Below are 17,787 nucleotides of genomic sequence, written 5' to 3'. Positions count from 1 at the left end.
GAGTCATTGCATCCAGTTTCCGTGATGGCAAACAAATCTGCTTCCGATAGTAACACCCCCTCGAAGAAGTCGTCTAATTTGGTACGAAGTCCCCTCACATTTTGATAATAAATCTCGACATTAGATGTGTTATGTGCTACTGGATTTATTGGTTGTCTTACGAAACCACACCCATTCGCAGAATTCCATATTACGTGGCCATTTTTCTGGTTGACATAATAAATCATATTGACTCTCTGGGACTCCTATAATAAAGGACGAGTAATCTCTTTCGGTTTTATGCTTTATTTTATCCACCTTTATAGCCATATCTTGACCACCTATTATGTTCCTCACATGTTTTTCCACATTTTCTGTCGTAGTTTCCTTCTTAAGCCTCCAGATATGTAAGAATTTTTTCCTCTCGGTACCTTGAATTTCCAAAGTAGCAACGTTATCTCCTCTTCTTACTTGACTACTTGGGTACCTACTTTTTCTAGTAACTGTTGTCCATTTTACGTTCCTTTCTCTTTCCTCACTATCCTGTTTATCTATCTGTTCGTTATTATTATTTTCCGCTTGCTGTTCGACATTAATTAAGGTCTCCGGTTTTGTGGCCACACACTGAGACGACGTAATCGTAACAGTGGCAGCGCTGTTATTATGGTTCTGTTTCGCCTGCCTTTGACTGCGTTTTGTCACATTAGCAAATGACTGGTTCTGTTGATCTTTTTGGTTTTACCTCCTCCTTTTCGATTCTTAAGTGTGTCTCTAAGCGTTCATTTACGATTCTTAGTTCATGGACGGTAGTTTCTAATTCATCTACCTTATTAGCCTTTTCTTGGACTACCGTCAACATGTTTCGTAGTTTTTGTAACTCAGTTTCGGTAGCTATAAACCTCTTTTTGAGACTTTCATATTCTTCTGTTTGCTCCTCTAACTTCATCCTCATTTCTAAACGAAACTCTCTTATCTCCTCCAGTATTTTCTTCTCGTCGTCCTTGGTTTGTAAGTCGTTTTCACGGCTCCGTCCTCCCCGCTGAGTGTTAACAAAGCCGCTGGGAGTAAACGTTTTATTCATTGCTGTTGCTGCCTGTCCACGAACCGGGGTGTCGGAATTTCCACACTTTGGTATATTTCTCACACATTCTGGGCACAGCCAATTATCTTGATATTCTTGAGTAAAAGCTTCAAATGCTTTTTCCGTAATTGCAAGGCACTTTAAATGATACAGTTTCTTGCAGTTTTCCCGTGAACACTCCATATAGGATATATCGTAAATCACGGAATCACATCCATTGCACTTAGTACACATCTTTATTTAGCGTACTAACTACACTTTTTAATATTTATACCGCTCCGTTCTCTCTGCGCACGTCCGCTCGCGGTGGCGGTGGCGGTAGAAAAAAAAAAAAAAAAAAAAAAAAAAAAAAAAAAAAAAAATATCCTTAGACATTTTACACTGCGCTTCTAGTCCCAAACTAAGCAAAGCTTGTACATAATACTAAGTATTAAACATACATACTTAAATACTTTTTTTTTGTAAATACATACTATACATAGAAAACACCCAGTCCAATACAAACAAATATGTTCATGCACACAAATGTTTGTACTGTGCGGGAATCGAACCCGCTACCTCCGGAATAGTAGTCCGTTTCGAACCACTACACCAAACGGCCGATAATACAAACCTAGCATTTAAAGACTCGCATAATGTATTAATAATGCACGTTGAACTTTCTTCTCTCACTCTCTCTCATTTTAAATGAATTTATGATTACACTAATAAATGTTATTTAATTTGAAATCTATCTAATCAATTTAATTTCAAAAACCACTTACAATAGTGTTAAAAATCTAGATTTATTATAGATTCAGTAAAATAATAATATTTTATGTAATAATATCGAATAAATGCAATTTTAAATATAATTTCATATTTTACTAAATCAATATCAACTAAACACACTCTAGTCAAGTGTAAGTGGTGTAGTAGAAACTAATCGAGTATAGTTTGGATATGACTTTTTTCAGTAAGCTCTTCCAAACTATACACGATCAGTACGCAAAATTCGTGTATAGTTTGGAGTCACAGATTTACAAACGGGCACTACAAAATATACACGAGCAGTTTCCTATGGGTGCGTTCTGGCCGTGTATAGAACGGAAAGACGCGCCAAAGCAAGAGCCGAAAAGTTGGCATAAGCGTACAGTCGACGACAAAAAAGAAACTTATTTGTTTATTATTTTATCTGCTTGCTTTCGATTTCAATTGATTCGAATCTAAATTATGGTGTTGTGTATTTCATGGTAAAATATCCTATAACAGATAATAATTAAAAATTAATCGAACTTATTGTTTTGTGAAGGTAATTCAATGGCCTAGTCAATTATTTAGAAACATTAAATTAGACTATTGAAGCAAATAAAACTCTTCAATTTGTTTGTATTGATATTCCATTTATCCTAAATCAAAGTCCATTCTTAAATTAATCGTTAATGTCATCATTTCTATTACAATAGAAAAGTAGATGAGGTAGGTAGGTACCTAATTAATTAGTTAAATAAAATTTCCGAATCATTTCCGTTCCAACTTGGTATTTATTTATGACCTAGGTATCTTATTATCCTGTGATTTAACAATAAACACAATTTTAATTTGAATAGTAAAAAAAAGTTTGTTGCATTTCTTAATTTTATTTTGGTGAGTGTACATTGCGCTAGCCGGCGGCCGGCGGCACGTGTCTAAAGGCGGCGGCACGTGTCTAAAAGTTCGTTTGCTGCGCGCCGGCTAGTGTTGTACGATACGACACTCGAGTCTTGGAATCTTACTTATTAAAAGTTTGAAGAAAATAAAATAGCTATGAATTAAGACTGTGTGTTTATTATTTTATTGGACCGTTTTAACTTTTTGATTACGAAAATCGTCAGTCTTTAGATGGATACTTCTGATTCGATTATTTGCGTTTAATGCAATTTTATTGATATTACATTTGTATTGTGCGATTTATTTTATTTTCAATTAGGATATAACATACGGATGATGATATGAAATCACTCATTATTGCCTATTAGTATACACCAACTCAAGTTCATGTCATGATTCATCTAGCTCAAAGAACTTAAAATACTCGAAAGGACTCGGAAGACTCAATTATTCCCTTATTCATGTGACTAACGAGTCCTAGTCTTAAAAATAAACTCAAGTCTCAAAATAAAGACTTTAAAGACTCGAGGTTCTTACAACACTAGCGCGGTCGGCTATTGGTGGCTATTGTGAGGGACGGCTGTCTTTGATACCACCGACTCCGCCACGCATAAATAAGGATGTCAACTCCAAAATTCTTTCTAATCTTAATAATAATAAAACTATCATTATTTACTTTTATAATTTTTTTTTGTTTCTACGATGATTTTAATGATTATTATTTCAGTTTAAAATTGATAGTTGGGAACAATTATTTACTTATTTACTTCGGAATACTAAAGACTGCCGATAATCACAGGTAGATAATTCGATAGCGTTTAGTTTCTGCTATGATCGAGTCAATTACGAATCACATTTTTATTTAATTTGCTAAGGGGATATTAAGCGATTAAAATTAACATGAAAAATGTGCCTGCTTTATCGTAATAATAACCGTAATTCTAAATTTCATAGTCATGGTAACTATCCCATTTGTGTATGGCATAAAAATAAGTCATTGATTTCGGCAACTAACTTTTTTGCTTCGTTTCGTTGCTACGTTTGAAATAAAAGATTTTTACAAGCGCAAAAGTATTTTAACGAACTTTTGAATAAACATCATTCCATTAAGGCCACTAAATAAGTACTTACCACATAAGATTTTTTTATGTTACCAAAAATAAATAAACTTTAATTTTCTGCTTAATTTAATTCCTTAAATAACTAGTAGTAGCCCTAGAATAGCTTGTGTGGCGCCCGGTCCGTCGTCCGGCGGCACTCTTGTGTTCGCGGCCAGTGGCCCAACGGCAGCACAAGCGCAATGGCGGCCATTACGTAAGCTCGTGTGCGTGCGGATTTTTGTCAGTGTAGTAGTGAATCAGCTGAACAGGGTGTTGTATTGGGTTGATAAGAAATGAAGTTGTTTCCTTAATTATCTCGGAAACTAGCCTGAATTTTTGGCTCAAACTTTGGGAACGTATTCAGTGTGACGTATACATGCTCCCATTAAACGGAACGTAGCTGATTTAGAAGGACCCTATATATTTCCCGCGAACTTATATATTTCCCGCGACCTTGTATATTTCCCGCGACCTTGCTGTGTATTTCCCGCGACCTAGTTGTGTATTTCCCGCGACCTAGTCCGTGACCTAGTTGTGTATTTCCCGCGACCTTGTACATTTCCTGTTCTCTGTACCTGAGCGCCTGCAGCATGGCCGTGTGCTGTAGATGCAGCATGGCGGCCCAGTGCGCGCGGAACACGGGCCGCCGCAGCAGCTCTGTCAGCAGCGCCAGCGCGTCGCCGACGAGGCAGCCTTGTATATACCCCGCGACCTTGTACATTCCCCGCGACCTTGTACCTGAGCGCGTGCAGCATGGCCGTGTGCTGTAGATGCAGCATGGCGGCCCAGTGCGCGCGGAACACGGGCCGCCGCAGCAGCTCTGTCAGCAGCGCCAGCGCGTCGCCGACGAGGCAGCCTTGTATATACCCCGCGACCTTGTACATTCCCCGCGACCTTGTACCTGAGCGCGTGCAGCATGGCCGTGTGCTGTAGATGCAGCATGGCGGCCCAGTGCGCGCGGAACACGGGCCGCCGCAGCAGCTCTGTCAGCAGCGCCAGCGCGTCGCCGACGAGGCAGCCTTGTATATACCCCGCGACCTTGTACCTGAGCGCCTGCAGCATGGCCGTGTGCTGTAGATGCAGCATGGCGGCCCAGTGCGCGCGGAACACGGGCCGCCGCAGCAGCTCTGTCAGCAGCGCCAGCGCGTCGCCGACGAGGCAGCCTTGTATATACCCCGCGACCTTGTACCTGAGCGCGTGCAGCATGGCCGTGTGCTGTAGATGCAGCATGGCGGCCCAGTGCGCGCGGAACACGGGCCGCCGCAGCAGCTCGGTCAGCAGCGCCAGCGCGTCGCCGACGAGGCAGCCTTGTATATACCCCGCGACCTTGTACATTCCCCGCGACCTTGTACCTGAGCGCGTGCAGCATGGCCGTGTGCTGTAGATGCAGCATGGCGGCCCAGTGCGCGCGGAACACGGGCCGCCGCAGCAGCTCGGTCAGCAGCGGCAGCGCGTCGCCGACGAGGCAGCCTTGTATATACCCCGCGACCTTGTACATTCCCCGCGACCTTGTACCTGAGCGCGTGCAGCATGGCCGTGTGCTGTAGATGCAGCATGGCGGCCCAGTGCGCGCGGAACACGGGCCGCCGCAGCAGCTCGGTCAGCAGCGGCAGCGCGTCGCCGACGAGGCAGCCTTGTATATACCCCGCGACCTTGTACATTCCCCGCGACCTTGTACCTGAGCGCGTGCAGCATGGCCGTGTGCTGTAGATGCAGCATGGCGGCCCAGTGCGCGCGGAACACGGGCCGCCGCAGCAGCTCTGTCAGCAGCGCCAGCGCGTCGCCGACGAGGCAGCCTTGTATATACCCCGCGACCTTGTACATTCCCCGCGACCTTGTACCTGAGCGCCTGCAGCATGGCCGTGTGCTGTAGATGCAGCATGGCGGCCCAGTGCGCGCGGAACACGGGCCGCCGCAGCAGCTCTGTCAGCAGCGCCAGCGCGTCGCCGACGAGGCAGCCTTGTATATACCCCGCGACCTTGTACATTCCCCGCGACCTTGTACATTCCCCGTGACCTTGTACCTGAGCGCGTGCAGCATGGCCGTGTGCTGTAGATGCAGCATGGCGGCCCAGTGCGCGCGGAACACGGGCCGCCGCAGCAGCTCTGTCAGCAGCGCCAGCGCGTCGCCGACGAGGCAGCCTTGTATATACCCCGCGACCTTGTACATTCCCCGTGACCTTGTACCTGAGCGCCTGCAGCATGGCCGTGTGCTGTAGATGCAGCATGGCGGCCCAGTGCGCGCGGAACACGGGCCGCCGCAGCAGCTCTGTCAGCAGCGCCAGCGCGTCGCCGACGAGGCAGCCTTGTACATTCCCCGCGACCTTGTACATTCCCCGCGACCTTGTACCTGAGCGCGTGCAGCATGGCCGTGTGCTGTAGATGCAGCATGGCGGCCCAGTGCGCGCGGAACACGGGCCGCCGCAGCAGCTCTGTCAGCAGCGCCAGCGCGTCGCCGACGAGGCAGCCTTGTACATTCCCCGCGACCTTGTACCTGAGCGCCTGCAGCATGGCCGTGTGCTGTAGATGCAGCATGGCGGCCCAGTGCGCGCGGAACACGGGCCGCCGCAGCAGCTCTGTCAGCAGCGCCAGCGCGTCGCCGACGAGGCAGCCTTGTATATACCCCGCGACCTTGTACCTGAGCGCCTGCAGCATGGCCGTGTGCTGTAGATGCAGCATGGCGGCCCAGTGCGCGCGGAACACGGGCCGCCGCAGCAGCTCTGTCAGCAGCGCCAGCGCGTCGCCGACGAGGCAGCCTTGTATAAACCCCGCGACCTTGTACATTCCCCGCGACCTTGTACCTGAGCGCGTGCAGCATGGCCGTGTGCTGTAGATGCAGCATGGCGGCCCAGTGCGCGCGGAACACGGGCCGCCGCAGCAGCTCTGTCAGCAGCGCCAGCGCGTCGCCGACGAGGCAGCCTTGTATATACCCCGCGACCTTGTACCTGAGCGCCTGCAGCATGGCCGTGTGCTGTAGATGCAGCATGGCGGCCCAGTGCGCGCGGAACACGGGCCGCCGCAGCAGCTCTGTCAGCAGCGCCAGCGCGTCGCCGACGAGGCAGCCTTGTATATACCCCGCGACCTTGTACATTCCCCGCGACCTTGTACCTGAGCGCGTGCAGCATGGCCGTGTGCTGTAGATGCAGCATGGCGGCCCAGTGCGCGCGGAACACGGGCCGCCGCAGCAGCTCTGTCAGCAGCGCCAGCGCGTCGCCGACGAGGCAGCCTTGTATATACCCCGCGACCTTGTACATTCCCCGCGACCTTGTACCTGAGCGCGTGCAGCATGGCCGTGTGCTGTAGATGCAGCATGGCGGCCCAGTGCGCGCGGAACACGGGCCGCCGCAGCAGCTCTGTCAGCAGCGCCAGCGCGTCGCCGACGAGGCAGCCTTGTATATACCCCGCGACCTTGTACATTCCCCGCGACCTTGTACCTGAGCGCCTGCAGCATGGCCGTGTGCTGTAGATGCAGCATGGCGGCCCAGTGCGCGCGGAACACGGGCCGCCGCAGCAGCTCTGTCAGCAGCGCCAGCGCGTCGCCGACGAGGCAGCCTTGTATATACCCCGCGACCTTGTACATTCCCCGCGACCTTGTACATTCCCCGCGACCTTGTACCTGAGCGCGTGCAGCATGGCCGTGTGCTGTAGATGCAGCATGGCGGCCCAGTGCGCGCGGAACACGGGCCGCCGCAGCAGCTCTGTCAGCAGCGCCAGCGCGTCGCCGACGAGGCAGCGGGCCGACGGGTGCTCGGCTTGGTATCCTTCCCGCGACCTTGTACATTCCCCGCGACCTTGTACCTGAGCGCGTGCAGCATGGCCGTGTGCTGTAGATGCAGCATGGCGGCCCAGTGCGCGCGGAACACGGGCCGCCGCAGCAGCTCTGTCAGCAGCGCCAGCGCGTCGCCGACGAGGCAGCCTTGTATATACCCCGCGACCTTGTACATTCCCCGCGACCTTGTACCTGAGCGCCTGCAGCATGGCCGTGTGCTGTAGATGCAGCATGGCGGCCCAGTGCGCGCGGAACACGGGCCGCCGCAGCAGCTCTGTCAGCAGCGCCAGCGCGTCGCCGACGAGGCGGCCTTGTATATACCCCGCGACCTTGTACATTCCCCGCGACCTTGTACATTCCCCGTGACCTTGTACCTGAGCGCCTGCAGCATGGCCGTGTGCTGTAGATGCAGCATGGCGGCCCAGTGCGCGCGGAACACGGGCCGCCGCAGCAGCTCGGTCAGCAGCGCCAGCGCGTCGCCGACGAGGCAGCGGGCCGCGGACGGGTGCTCGGCTTGGTATCCTTCCCGCGACCTTGTACATTCCCCGCGACCTTGTACATGTCCTGATGTCGTGTACCTGAGCGCGTGCAGCATGGCCGTGTGCTGTAGATGCAGCATGGCGGCCCAGTGCGCGCGGAACACGGGCCGCCGCAGCAGCTCTGTCAGCAGCGCCAGCGCGTCGCCGACGAGGCAGCGGGCCGCGGACGGGTGCTCGGCTTGGTATCCTTCCCGCGACCTTGTACATTCCCCGCGACCTTGTACATGTCCTGATGTCGTGTACCTGAGCGCGTGCAGCATGGCCGTGTGCTGTAGATGCAGCATGGCGGCCCAGTGCGCGCGGAACACGGGCCGCCGCAGCAGCTCTGTCAGCAGCGCCAGCGCGTCGCCGACGAGGCAGCGGGCCGACGGGTGCTCGGCTTCGAGCGCCTTCACAACCATCGTGTATTGCTCGTCGGACGCCTGCCGGACCATGTCGAGGAGCACGCAGATTATGCGGCGCTGTGGGAAAAGGTTTTGTCAATATAACTTGACAAGCTCGTTTTGTAATATTTTAACCTATTATATTGCATTTTAATTAAAATAGTAAGACGGATCTTAACGCGACGTTTATTAATGAGTTATAGCCTGACCAGGAACATAAAAACCCTGGCATAGAGGCGCGTCAATTGCATTTGATAGTGCAACACTGAATACAGTCGTACCTGTGTTAAATTAATAGGCTAACTTTATGTATCAGAATTCAGGATTACGGGCTAATTTGATATTTTCATAAATTAACGAAAAAATATTATTATAAGTAACCTGGTTTAAATAAATTAAATGAAACCACTAAACTAGCTAGTAGGATTTATTTTATTAAGTATTCATCAATAATCAAATTCAGAACTTGAATATTCAACTGCAATGTCTGCTCATGAACGCTTTAAACTCGGTACTTCTTCTTTCCCAATTCCATAAAATTCAACACTTAGAAAGTGACAAAAAACTTTAAAATAGGTAGTTGAAACAAACCACAGCTAATTTTCATAGTGGACTGTACTATACGATAAACATGTCAGTCAATTTGACAACCTTTGTCGGAAACATTATTCAATGAAAATATTGTCCGAACCCTTAGTATTTCTCTTCGACAAATACTTTAACACATTGTGAACCACTTTTCTTTCACGACTATAAAAAGATTTTAGCAATTTAATTCACAAAATCAATTGCGCACATTTAAAATAAAGTTTGTTTACACTTTGACAGCAATAGACTGACATGCAAGGTGACATGTCAATGAAGTTTTCAGTTACTGTTGCCATTAAAAGAAATTAGTACCATTAGTTTTCCGCAACATGGCGAGGGTTTTTATGTTCCTGGTCGGGCTATAAGTTACATTATATGACAAATGACAATATGAGGGTAGTTGAAAATCTTCAAGCCCGCCCAAACGGACGACGCCGCGAACCGCCAGTCTGCTTGTGACCACGGCTGCAACATCGCAGCCGAAACGTCAAACCGTGAGTACATAATGTAACTCATTAATAAACGTCGCGTTAAGACCCGTCTTGCTATTTTAATTGAAATGGAACGCGAAAGTTTAAAATCTTATATGTTGCATTTTTTACTATAAAATCACTTCACGTTGTGCATTGTGTTTATGTTGCAAAAATCCCATGTAGTGATAATTTTAAGGCTCGTTTTCCTTCTAAAAGTGGCAGTTCGCACCACGATAGAAACAGGAGACCGAGACGGGAGACTTCGTTAAGGTTCGGACAAACCAACGCGATCACACGCGATCAGCCGGCGTGCAGCGATGGCGACCACACTTAAATGCATTGATCGTCATCTCTGCACGCCGACTGATCGCGTGATCGCGTTGGTTTGACCGAACCTTTTTTTTTTATGCATAACAAGGCAGGTATTTGACCACAATCGCACCTGATGTTAAGTGGGATGCAGTCTAGGATGGTACATATCTGCCCTGTAAGTGCTTATTCACTCTCGCCTTGAAGAACCTTTACTTCTTACTCCCGTCTCGATCTCCTGTTTTTGATGCGGTGCGAACCGCCACCTTTACATATAAAGTCAAAAGATTTTGGAAAGGTTTGTTCATTCGTTTCAATTAAATGACGTCCACTGCTGGACAAAGGCCTCCCCCAAGGATTTCCATAACGACTGGTCCTGCGATACCCGCAACCAGGGACTTCCTGCAACTGCCACGAGATCATCTTTCCACCTAATGGGCTGCCCACACTACTTCTACGAGCCCATGCTCCACTAAAGAACTTTTCAGCCCCAACGGCCATCAGCTCTACGAGCTTTGTGTCCCGCCCACTGCCACTTGTTTTAGCAATGAAGGCTGCGACAATCACTAGTTTTCCTGCAATAACTCATCAGTAGCGGATCATCAGCTGACCCCTGCTCGTCAGTCTTCCTCTCTTTCAGCATCGACGCAGCCGTGGTGAGGACGGTCGGCAGGAGTCTCCTGGCCAGTTCTCCTCTATCAGCCTCCACTGGGCCCACGTCTCTAGCCAGGAGTCCTAGTGCTTATAACTCACCAGTAGCGGATCATCAGCTGACCCCTGCTCGTCGGTCTTCCTCTCTTTCAGCATCGACGCGGCCGTGGTCAGGACAGTCGGCAGGAGTCTCCTGGCCAACTCTCTTCTATCAGCCTCCACTGGGCCCACGTCTCTAGCCAGGAGTCCTAGTGTTTATAACTCACCAGTAGCGGATCATCAGCTGACCCTGCTCGTCAGTCTTCCTCTCTTTCAGCATCGACGCAGCCGTGGTCAGGGAGTCTCCTGGCCAACTCTCTTCTATCAGCTTCCACTGGGCCCACGTCTCAAGCCAGGTGTCTTAGTGCTTATAACTCACCAGTAGCGGATCATCAGCTGACCCCTGCTCGTCAGTCTTCCTCTCTTTCAGCATCGACGCAGCCGTGGTCAGGACGGTCGGCAGGAGTCTCCTTGCCAGCTCTCCTCTATCAGCCTATACTGGGCCTACGTCTCTAGCCAGGAGTCCTAGTGCTTATAACTCACCAGTAGCGGATCATCAGCTGACCCCTGCTCGTCAGTCTTCCTCTCTTTCAGCATCGACGCAGCCGTGGTCAGGACGGTCGGCAGGAGTCTCCTGGCCAGCTCTCCTCTATCAGCTTCCACTGGACCCACGTCGTCTCTAGCCAGGAGGGTCATGACTTCGCCTAGCGCTTCCACGCAGAGCTCCACCTGGATTTAGATTCTATTTTAATAGCAGTACAGTTGTGGTTTGAGTGATCTGTGATTTGGTGCATCGAAGTTGAGTTATGTCTAAGTGAATGTGTGTTTGTTTAGAAGAAGAATCGACAGTGGCATTTTACATGATACAAATATTTCCTAACGGAGAAAACCTTAATTTATTCCTTTCTGTACTCAAATGATTTTTGTTGATTGTTGTGGAGTTACCTAAATGCGGAATAAGCGGTATGGTACATAGGCTGTTTATTCTAAGCACTAACCTTATACGCCTCGACTCAGCTGCATAAAAATGTTTGCGATTAGTAATAAATACTGTACAGCGAATTTTCCATGATATAAAGTAGATGCGTTTTCACCATGGCAATACAATATGGCAAAAAAATGAAACTATTTATGTCATAGAATGTCATTAATAAATATACTTTCATTTAGCAAATGATTGAATACATATTGGTAATGTATCATAGACACGGCAGCGAATTCCATGTCTACATACGTAGCGTTTAAGCGTTTGGCTCACCTGTAAAACGCTGTAGCATGCTCCATACATTTTTTTTTCAACGCCCGAGTTAAGCTTAGTTTTGTTATGCTATACGAGTTGAACGATGTACATAAGGCAAGAAAAATATATTATGTTGCTCTTGCCAGGTTCTTATCTACGAGATACTTACATGATTTCAATTCGTCAATGCATAGGATAATAATAGTAAGACTAAACAGACTCGTCACCTTTCTGACCAGTTGCGAGTAGGCTAAATCCTCAATTTTCCTCTGGTAAAGAGGGAGAATACTCTTTCAGAATGAATGACCTGATGACGATGATGACTGTGCGGTCTATCTGGTTGCGGCTGGGTGTACCAGGCGTACTAGGGTGTAGCAGGTGAATGTAGTCCAGCGGGGGTACCAAAGGTCAGTCCAAGGGTACCGTAATGGATACGTACTAGATGCCTAGCAAGCGCGCCGCCGGAGCAGTAAAGACTGAATGATCTATTGACGAACTAGTCTGACCACACATGGAGAAGACCAGTTCCAGCTGGGTGCATGAACGCTTGAAGCCAAGTCCAGTTCAGTGGATACGTACTAACTGCTTTGCGTGCTGCATGTCATGTAGCCGGAATGATCTATTGACGATGTAGTCTGACCACATATGGATTTGTCTGAGCACATATGGAGGAGACCAGTTGCAGCTGGGTGTAGTCAATGAACGCTTGAAGCCAAGTCCAGATCAGTGGATACGTACTAACTGCTTCGCGTGCTGCGTGTCATGTAGCCGGGCCGTGTCGGCACCGAGCAAGCGCGCCGCCGGTCTCCCGAGCAGTGAAGACTGAATAATCTATTGACGATTTTTTCTGAGCACGTATGGAGGAAACCAGTTGCAGCTGGGTGCAGTCAATGAACGCTTGAAGCCAAGTCCAGATCAGTGGATACGTACTAACTGCTTCGCGTGCTGCGTGTCATGTAGCCGGGCGGTGTCGGCGCCGAGCAAACGCGCCGCCGGACTCCAGAACAGTAAAGACTGGATGATCTGACGATGTAGTCTGACCGACCACACATGGATTTGTCTGAGCACATTATGGAGGAGACCAGTTCCAGCTGGGTGCAGTCAATGATCGCTTGAAGCCAAGTCCAGATCAGTGGATACGTACTAACTGCCTCGCGTGCTGCGTGTCATGTAGTCGCGCGGTGTCGGCGCCGAGCAAGCGCGCCGCCGGAGTAGTGAAGACTTAAGATCTATTGACGATTTTGTCTGAGCACGTAAGGAGGAAACCAGTTCCAGCTGGGTGCAGTCAATGAACGCTTGAAGCCAAGGGACGATTCTCATGCAATCGAAAAAAAGTTCACAGTCGAAAAATAATTCGAAGATCGTTCATAGGGTAAGGTTAGGTTTTTTCGACTATTACACCGTTTGTGCATTCTCAGAAGTTCATATCAAATTATAAAAATAAATGGGCTTTGTAATAAAATTTCACTAAGCAAAGATAAATTATTCTTTTTTTTTATTTTTTTTTATTTATCTTTATTAAAGAAACATACAGCCTTTCATACGGAAGTTACAGCGTTTTTAAAAACGTCGCAACGGACCGTAACAAAAGTTCGTATACGGAAAAAATTCGATTGCATGAGAATCGTATCCAGGTCCAGATCAGTGGATACGTACTAACTGCTTCGCGTGCTGCGTGTCATGTAGTCGGGCCGTGTCGGCGCCGAGCAAACGCGCCGCCTTGTCGACCGAACGCGACTTCAGTGCGGCGTCTCGTTCCAGCTGCACCGCGCACACAGTCAACCACGACCGAAACGTGGTCTACTCCGAAAGGTTACGATAAACGCTCTATCCGTCTCGCTCTGTCGTATGGCGAGGGATAGAGATACCGAAACCGTTTCGGAGCAGAGCCAGAGTATGGAAATGCGCATTTCTTATTGGCAAGCGTTTTAAATGTGATGCTATTAAGTAACGATTTTCCCATAAACGACATGCACGTTCTAAACTATCGAAATACTCTAATCGTTGGAGGTTTCTGTCAATCTCCATTATTCATTTTCATGTTTACATTTAGTAAAAATGGTGTCCTTTTCGTTTAGCCTATGACTTGACATGTAAATAAAGATTCTTGTATTTAAATAAAATTAAAACGAAGAATAAATAATTCAAAAGCATAATTAAAATATTAATAGTAAATACCATAGATACAAGATCATTTCTAGCACCAATTCAATGTTGATGAATTGGTGACATAGATACATAATTTAATAGCAAATTTATTGAAAATGCCCATAAAAAATACGCATTATCATAAAGACGTTTCGGAAGTGGGATTATAAGCATACACCAATAGCATAAACTCATCATTACAGAAACAAAATTAAGACTCAAATTGAATTCAATTTAAACAAATATAATCTGTAATGAGAAGTCAAAATCGCAAGATGGCAACTGTCAGTGAACTGTCACTTATACAGCTGTCATCCCGCAAACGCGTGACATGCAACACATCAAGAGTTTGCACACAATTTAGTCCTCAAGCGACATCTAGTGCTCGCTTGTTTTTATTATTTGAAAACTTCAAAAAACGTTGCATTGTTATTTTAAAAAGAAAAACGACGTTGTCTTTTATTGTTTTATATGATAAAAATATGTAAACTGAAAATAAAAATACTTAAAAAGTACATATTATACGAAGTAAATATTCTTAAAAATAAATAACATAAAATAATAAAAGAAAAATAATTAGTCAATAGTAAGAAGAAACATATGGAGGAAATGTGACAGGACAGCACACAGTGATAATTTTATTAGTAAAAAAAGTGATCTCACAAACACACAAAACCAAAAACAAACCACACGAAATTTTACATCCCATTAAAATTATTACAACTACATACTCCTTTTTAATGACCCTTTAAAAAAACTCCCATCATTTTTTTCTTTTATTTTATGGAGTATTTTTTTAAACCGTTTATATTAATTGAGCTATTTTTTACAAACTTTCTAATACCTCATAGTAAAAACCTACATAATATCACAAAACACACTACATGCTCACACACATAAAGTGATGTTAGTAAACAATACATATTAATAATGATAAATTCTGACAGAAGAGTGAATTTAGGAAAAAAGGATTGTATTTTTATAGGAATAGGGTGTACTTTGGTGGTTTGAGTTAGAACGATTTGTGTGCATATCTCACGATGCGTGGTGCGACGTGGACATCCTTTTTAGAATACTGAATTGAAGATTTGTCATCTCTTTCCCTCCTTAGTAAATAGATACGAGCAAGATAAATAATTACGTTTGTCAAAATAGATCGGGAATTAAAGTTGTATCGCAAGTAGTTGATGAAATGGATTGATAGTTTTTTATTTTGACACCAGTTTTGTCTTATGTCATTGAAGACAGTAATAATATAATTATAGTTCCAAAATACTGAACTGTCCTATGCATGACATTGACAGTGGGGCGCCACCGTCAATACCGGATCGCTGGTTCCGATTTTTGCCATGTTGGAAACCATATGTTGAACGATGGTAGCGCCCCCCTGTCATTGAGTTTGGTGGGACAGTTCAGCGTGGGTCATCTATATGAATATCTCTTGTGGCGGAGTTTTGAGCTGACACTGTGTAGGTTTGTTGTCGACAAGAAAAGAAGAAGAATATTGTTCCAATTATTACGAAAAAAACATACGAAGTACCAAAATTCAATTCAGTATTCTAGTAAAATACCTAAACGTTGATTCTTATACTTAGATACCATTCGCATTGTTCAAAAATTAATGCACTACTATCCAGTTTAGTATGTGAAATAAAAACAATATCGTTATTAATTATGACATAATAATATAATTTATATTATTTACGTTATTGTAAACACAATTAACAATGCTGAATAGATCTAGAAGTAATTTCTAATTAGTTTTACATTAGTTTTCCTGTTTTTAAAGCAATGCCCACTGAAATGTTAGTTAATTTACTATTACAGGATGCATGTGTGATGATAATTTTAATTATTATGAAATAATTAATCAGCAACATAGGTATAACACCGATTAATTATTTCATAACAACAACATAGGTTGTCAATAATTATGTGTTAAATGACAGGATAATATGTATTGAATGTTAAGGATAAAATGGGGTGTATATTAGGGAATGCATCTTTGAGTAAATGATTGTCACAACAATTCATAAAATAAATCCTCACACATCCATCCTTTCACTAAAGATTAAATAAATAATAATATTTTCACTATAATTGGCTATTTACAGTAAAAATATTAAGACCTAGTGTTGCCGATCGATAGTCGACTATCGATAGTCTATCGATAGTCAAACTATCGCAAGACTATTGATTGGCCTATCGATAGTATCGATACTGTCGATACTATCGATACTATCGATAGCTCAAAACGAGGCAATACTATTGAATATGTGCAATACAATCGATACTATCGATAGTATTGTTGCTCGTGAAGAATAAACTATCGATAGTATCGATACTATCGATAGTATTGTCGCTTTTGAATAAAAAAACTATCAATACTATCGATAGTATCGATACTATCGATTGTTCTAGACTATCGATAGTTTGGCAATTTACAATAGTATCGTTTACAATATTTGGGTATAATAGTCAATAGCCACAACAATAGGGTTATTGGAATACTTGAATTATTTCATATAGTTAACTATAACATTTAATTATATGTTTCCAAAATTGGCAATACATAATACATTTTATTTGCCGTACTTAACTAATGCAGGTAGTTTTAAATACAAGTGAGATTATTATTGTTAGTTATTTGTTTAGTTCGTAATTCAAGCGAAACATTTTAAATATTGTAAAAATGAATTTAAACATACCCAATACTATTGCAAATTTACAGACTATCGATAGTCTAGAACAATCGATAGTATCGATACTATCGATAGTATTGATAGCTTTTTATTCAAAAGCGACAATACTATCGATAGTATCGATACTATCGATAGTTTATTCTTCACGAGCAACAATACTATCGATAGTATCGATAGTATTGCACATATTCAATAGTATTGCCTCGTTTTGAGCTATCGATAGTATCGATAGTATCGACAGTATCGATACTATCGATAGGCCTATCGATGGAGAAGGCTTTTTCGAATGAAAACTATCGATAGTTTTACTATCGATAGTTCGGCAACACTATTAAGACCCACCTGAGGTCTGATTAAAATTGAACAGAATATTTTCTGATAAGCATGAACGCTATTTATCAATTAAACTAATATTTTTTTTGTACATCGATATTTTGCTACCCAATAAAACAATGCTTAAATACATCATAATAAAAAAATCGCGATAAACAAAACAATATTTCCGCGATAACATCCTCAGACACAAATAAAGTTGAATAATTTTAATCAGACCCCGTATGGCGATTGCGTTAAAACAATTCTATCATCAAGTGCCAGCAGGCGGCATGCATCGGCGTGCGTACTGCGGTGCTTACCTCGCTGCTGCTGCGGCGGCCGGGGACAAACATGTTCAAATAGCTGCGGCGCGAGCGAGCTTCCCGTGAGAAGAGACCTTCCAATTCACTCATCTTGATAGTATTCGTAATATTCCGCCACATAATTCACTAAGCTTATGCACAATATGCACCTTATTCATTACATAAAGTAAAAATATATCCATTTGATGAATATACCGACGAACTTTAAACTTTTGAGGAGTTGCATTTAACTACAACCTGGTAATTTCGCTATGTAATCTTTACAAAACACTGTCAGTAGCATTTTACACACTGTTTATTTGATAACGCCACGGCGATTACTCATATGTTTTTGACAAGGTTAAGATAAATAAAATCCAAGCTATTAATGTTCACTTCGAATCTATACATTTATGGAGATTTGCCAATCGAAAATAAACACACAAAACAACGTAATTGCTATACTGTTACTTTTGATTTGAAAAGTATTCAGCAAATGCAAAATACGTGTGCATCCTCAATAGAGGAAAACCATAAAGGG

At 44.7% G+C, this 17,787-nt stretch overlaps 1 protein-coding gene across 1 annotated transcript in view; it reads right to left on the bottom strand.

Annotated features, from left to right (window-relative positions):
* Positions 1 to 17,787, bottom strand: part of LOC135083721 (dedicator of cytokinesis protein 1) — a 107,992-nt gene that overhangs the window by 35,968 nt on the left and 54,237 nt on the right. Inside the window, exons 19-20 of the mRNA XM_063978445.1 lie at positions 11,083 to 11,268; positions 8,340 to 8,557 (exon numbers count right to left, since the gene is read on the bottom strand). Of these exons, the coding sequence (XP_063834515.1) occupies positions 8,340 to 8,557; positions 11,083 to 11,268 (404 nt within the window). The remainder of the gene's footprint in view (positions 1 to 8,339; positions 8,558 to 11,082; positions 11,269 to 17,787) is intronic.

This window comes from Ostrinia nubilalis, chromosome 24 (genome assembly GCF_963855985.1).
Source record: "Ostrinia nubilalis chromosome 24, ilOstNubi1.1, whole genome shotgun sequence".
In the NCBI taxonomy this organism is placed as follows: Eukaryota; Metazoa; Arthropoda; class Insecta; order Lepidoptera; family Crambidae; genus Ostrinia; species Ostrinia nubilalis.
The sequence above is the reverse complement of the archived record's forward strand: the minus strand, read 5'-3'. Positions and strand labels throughout refer to the sequence as shown.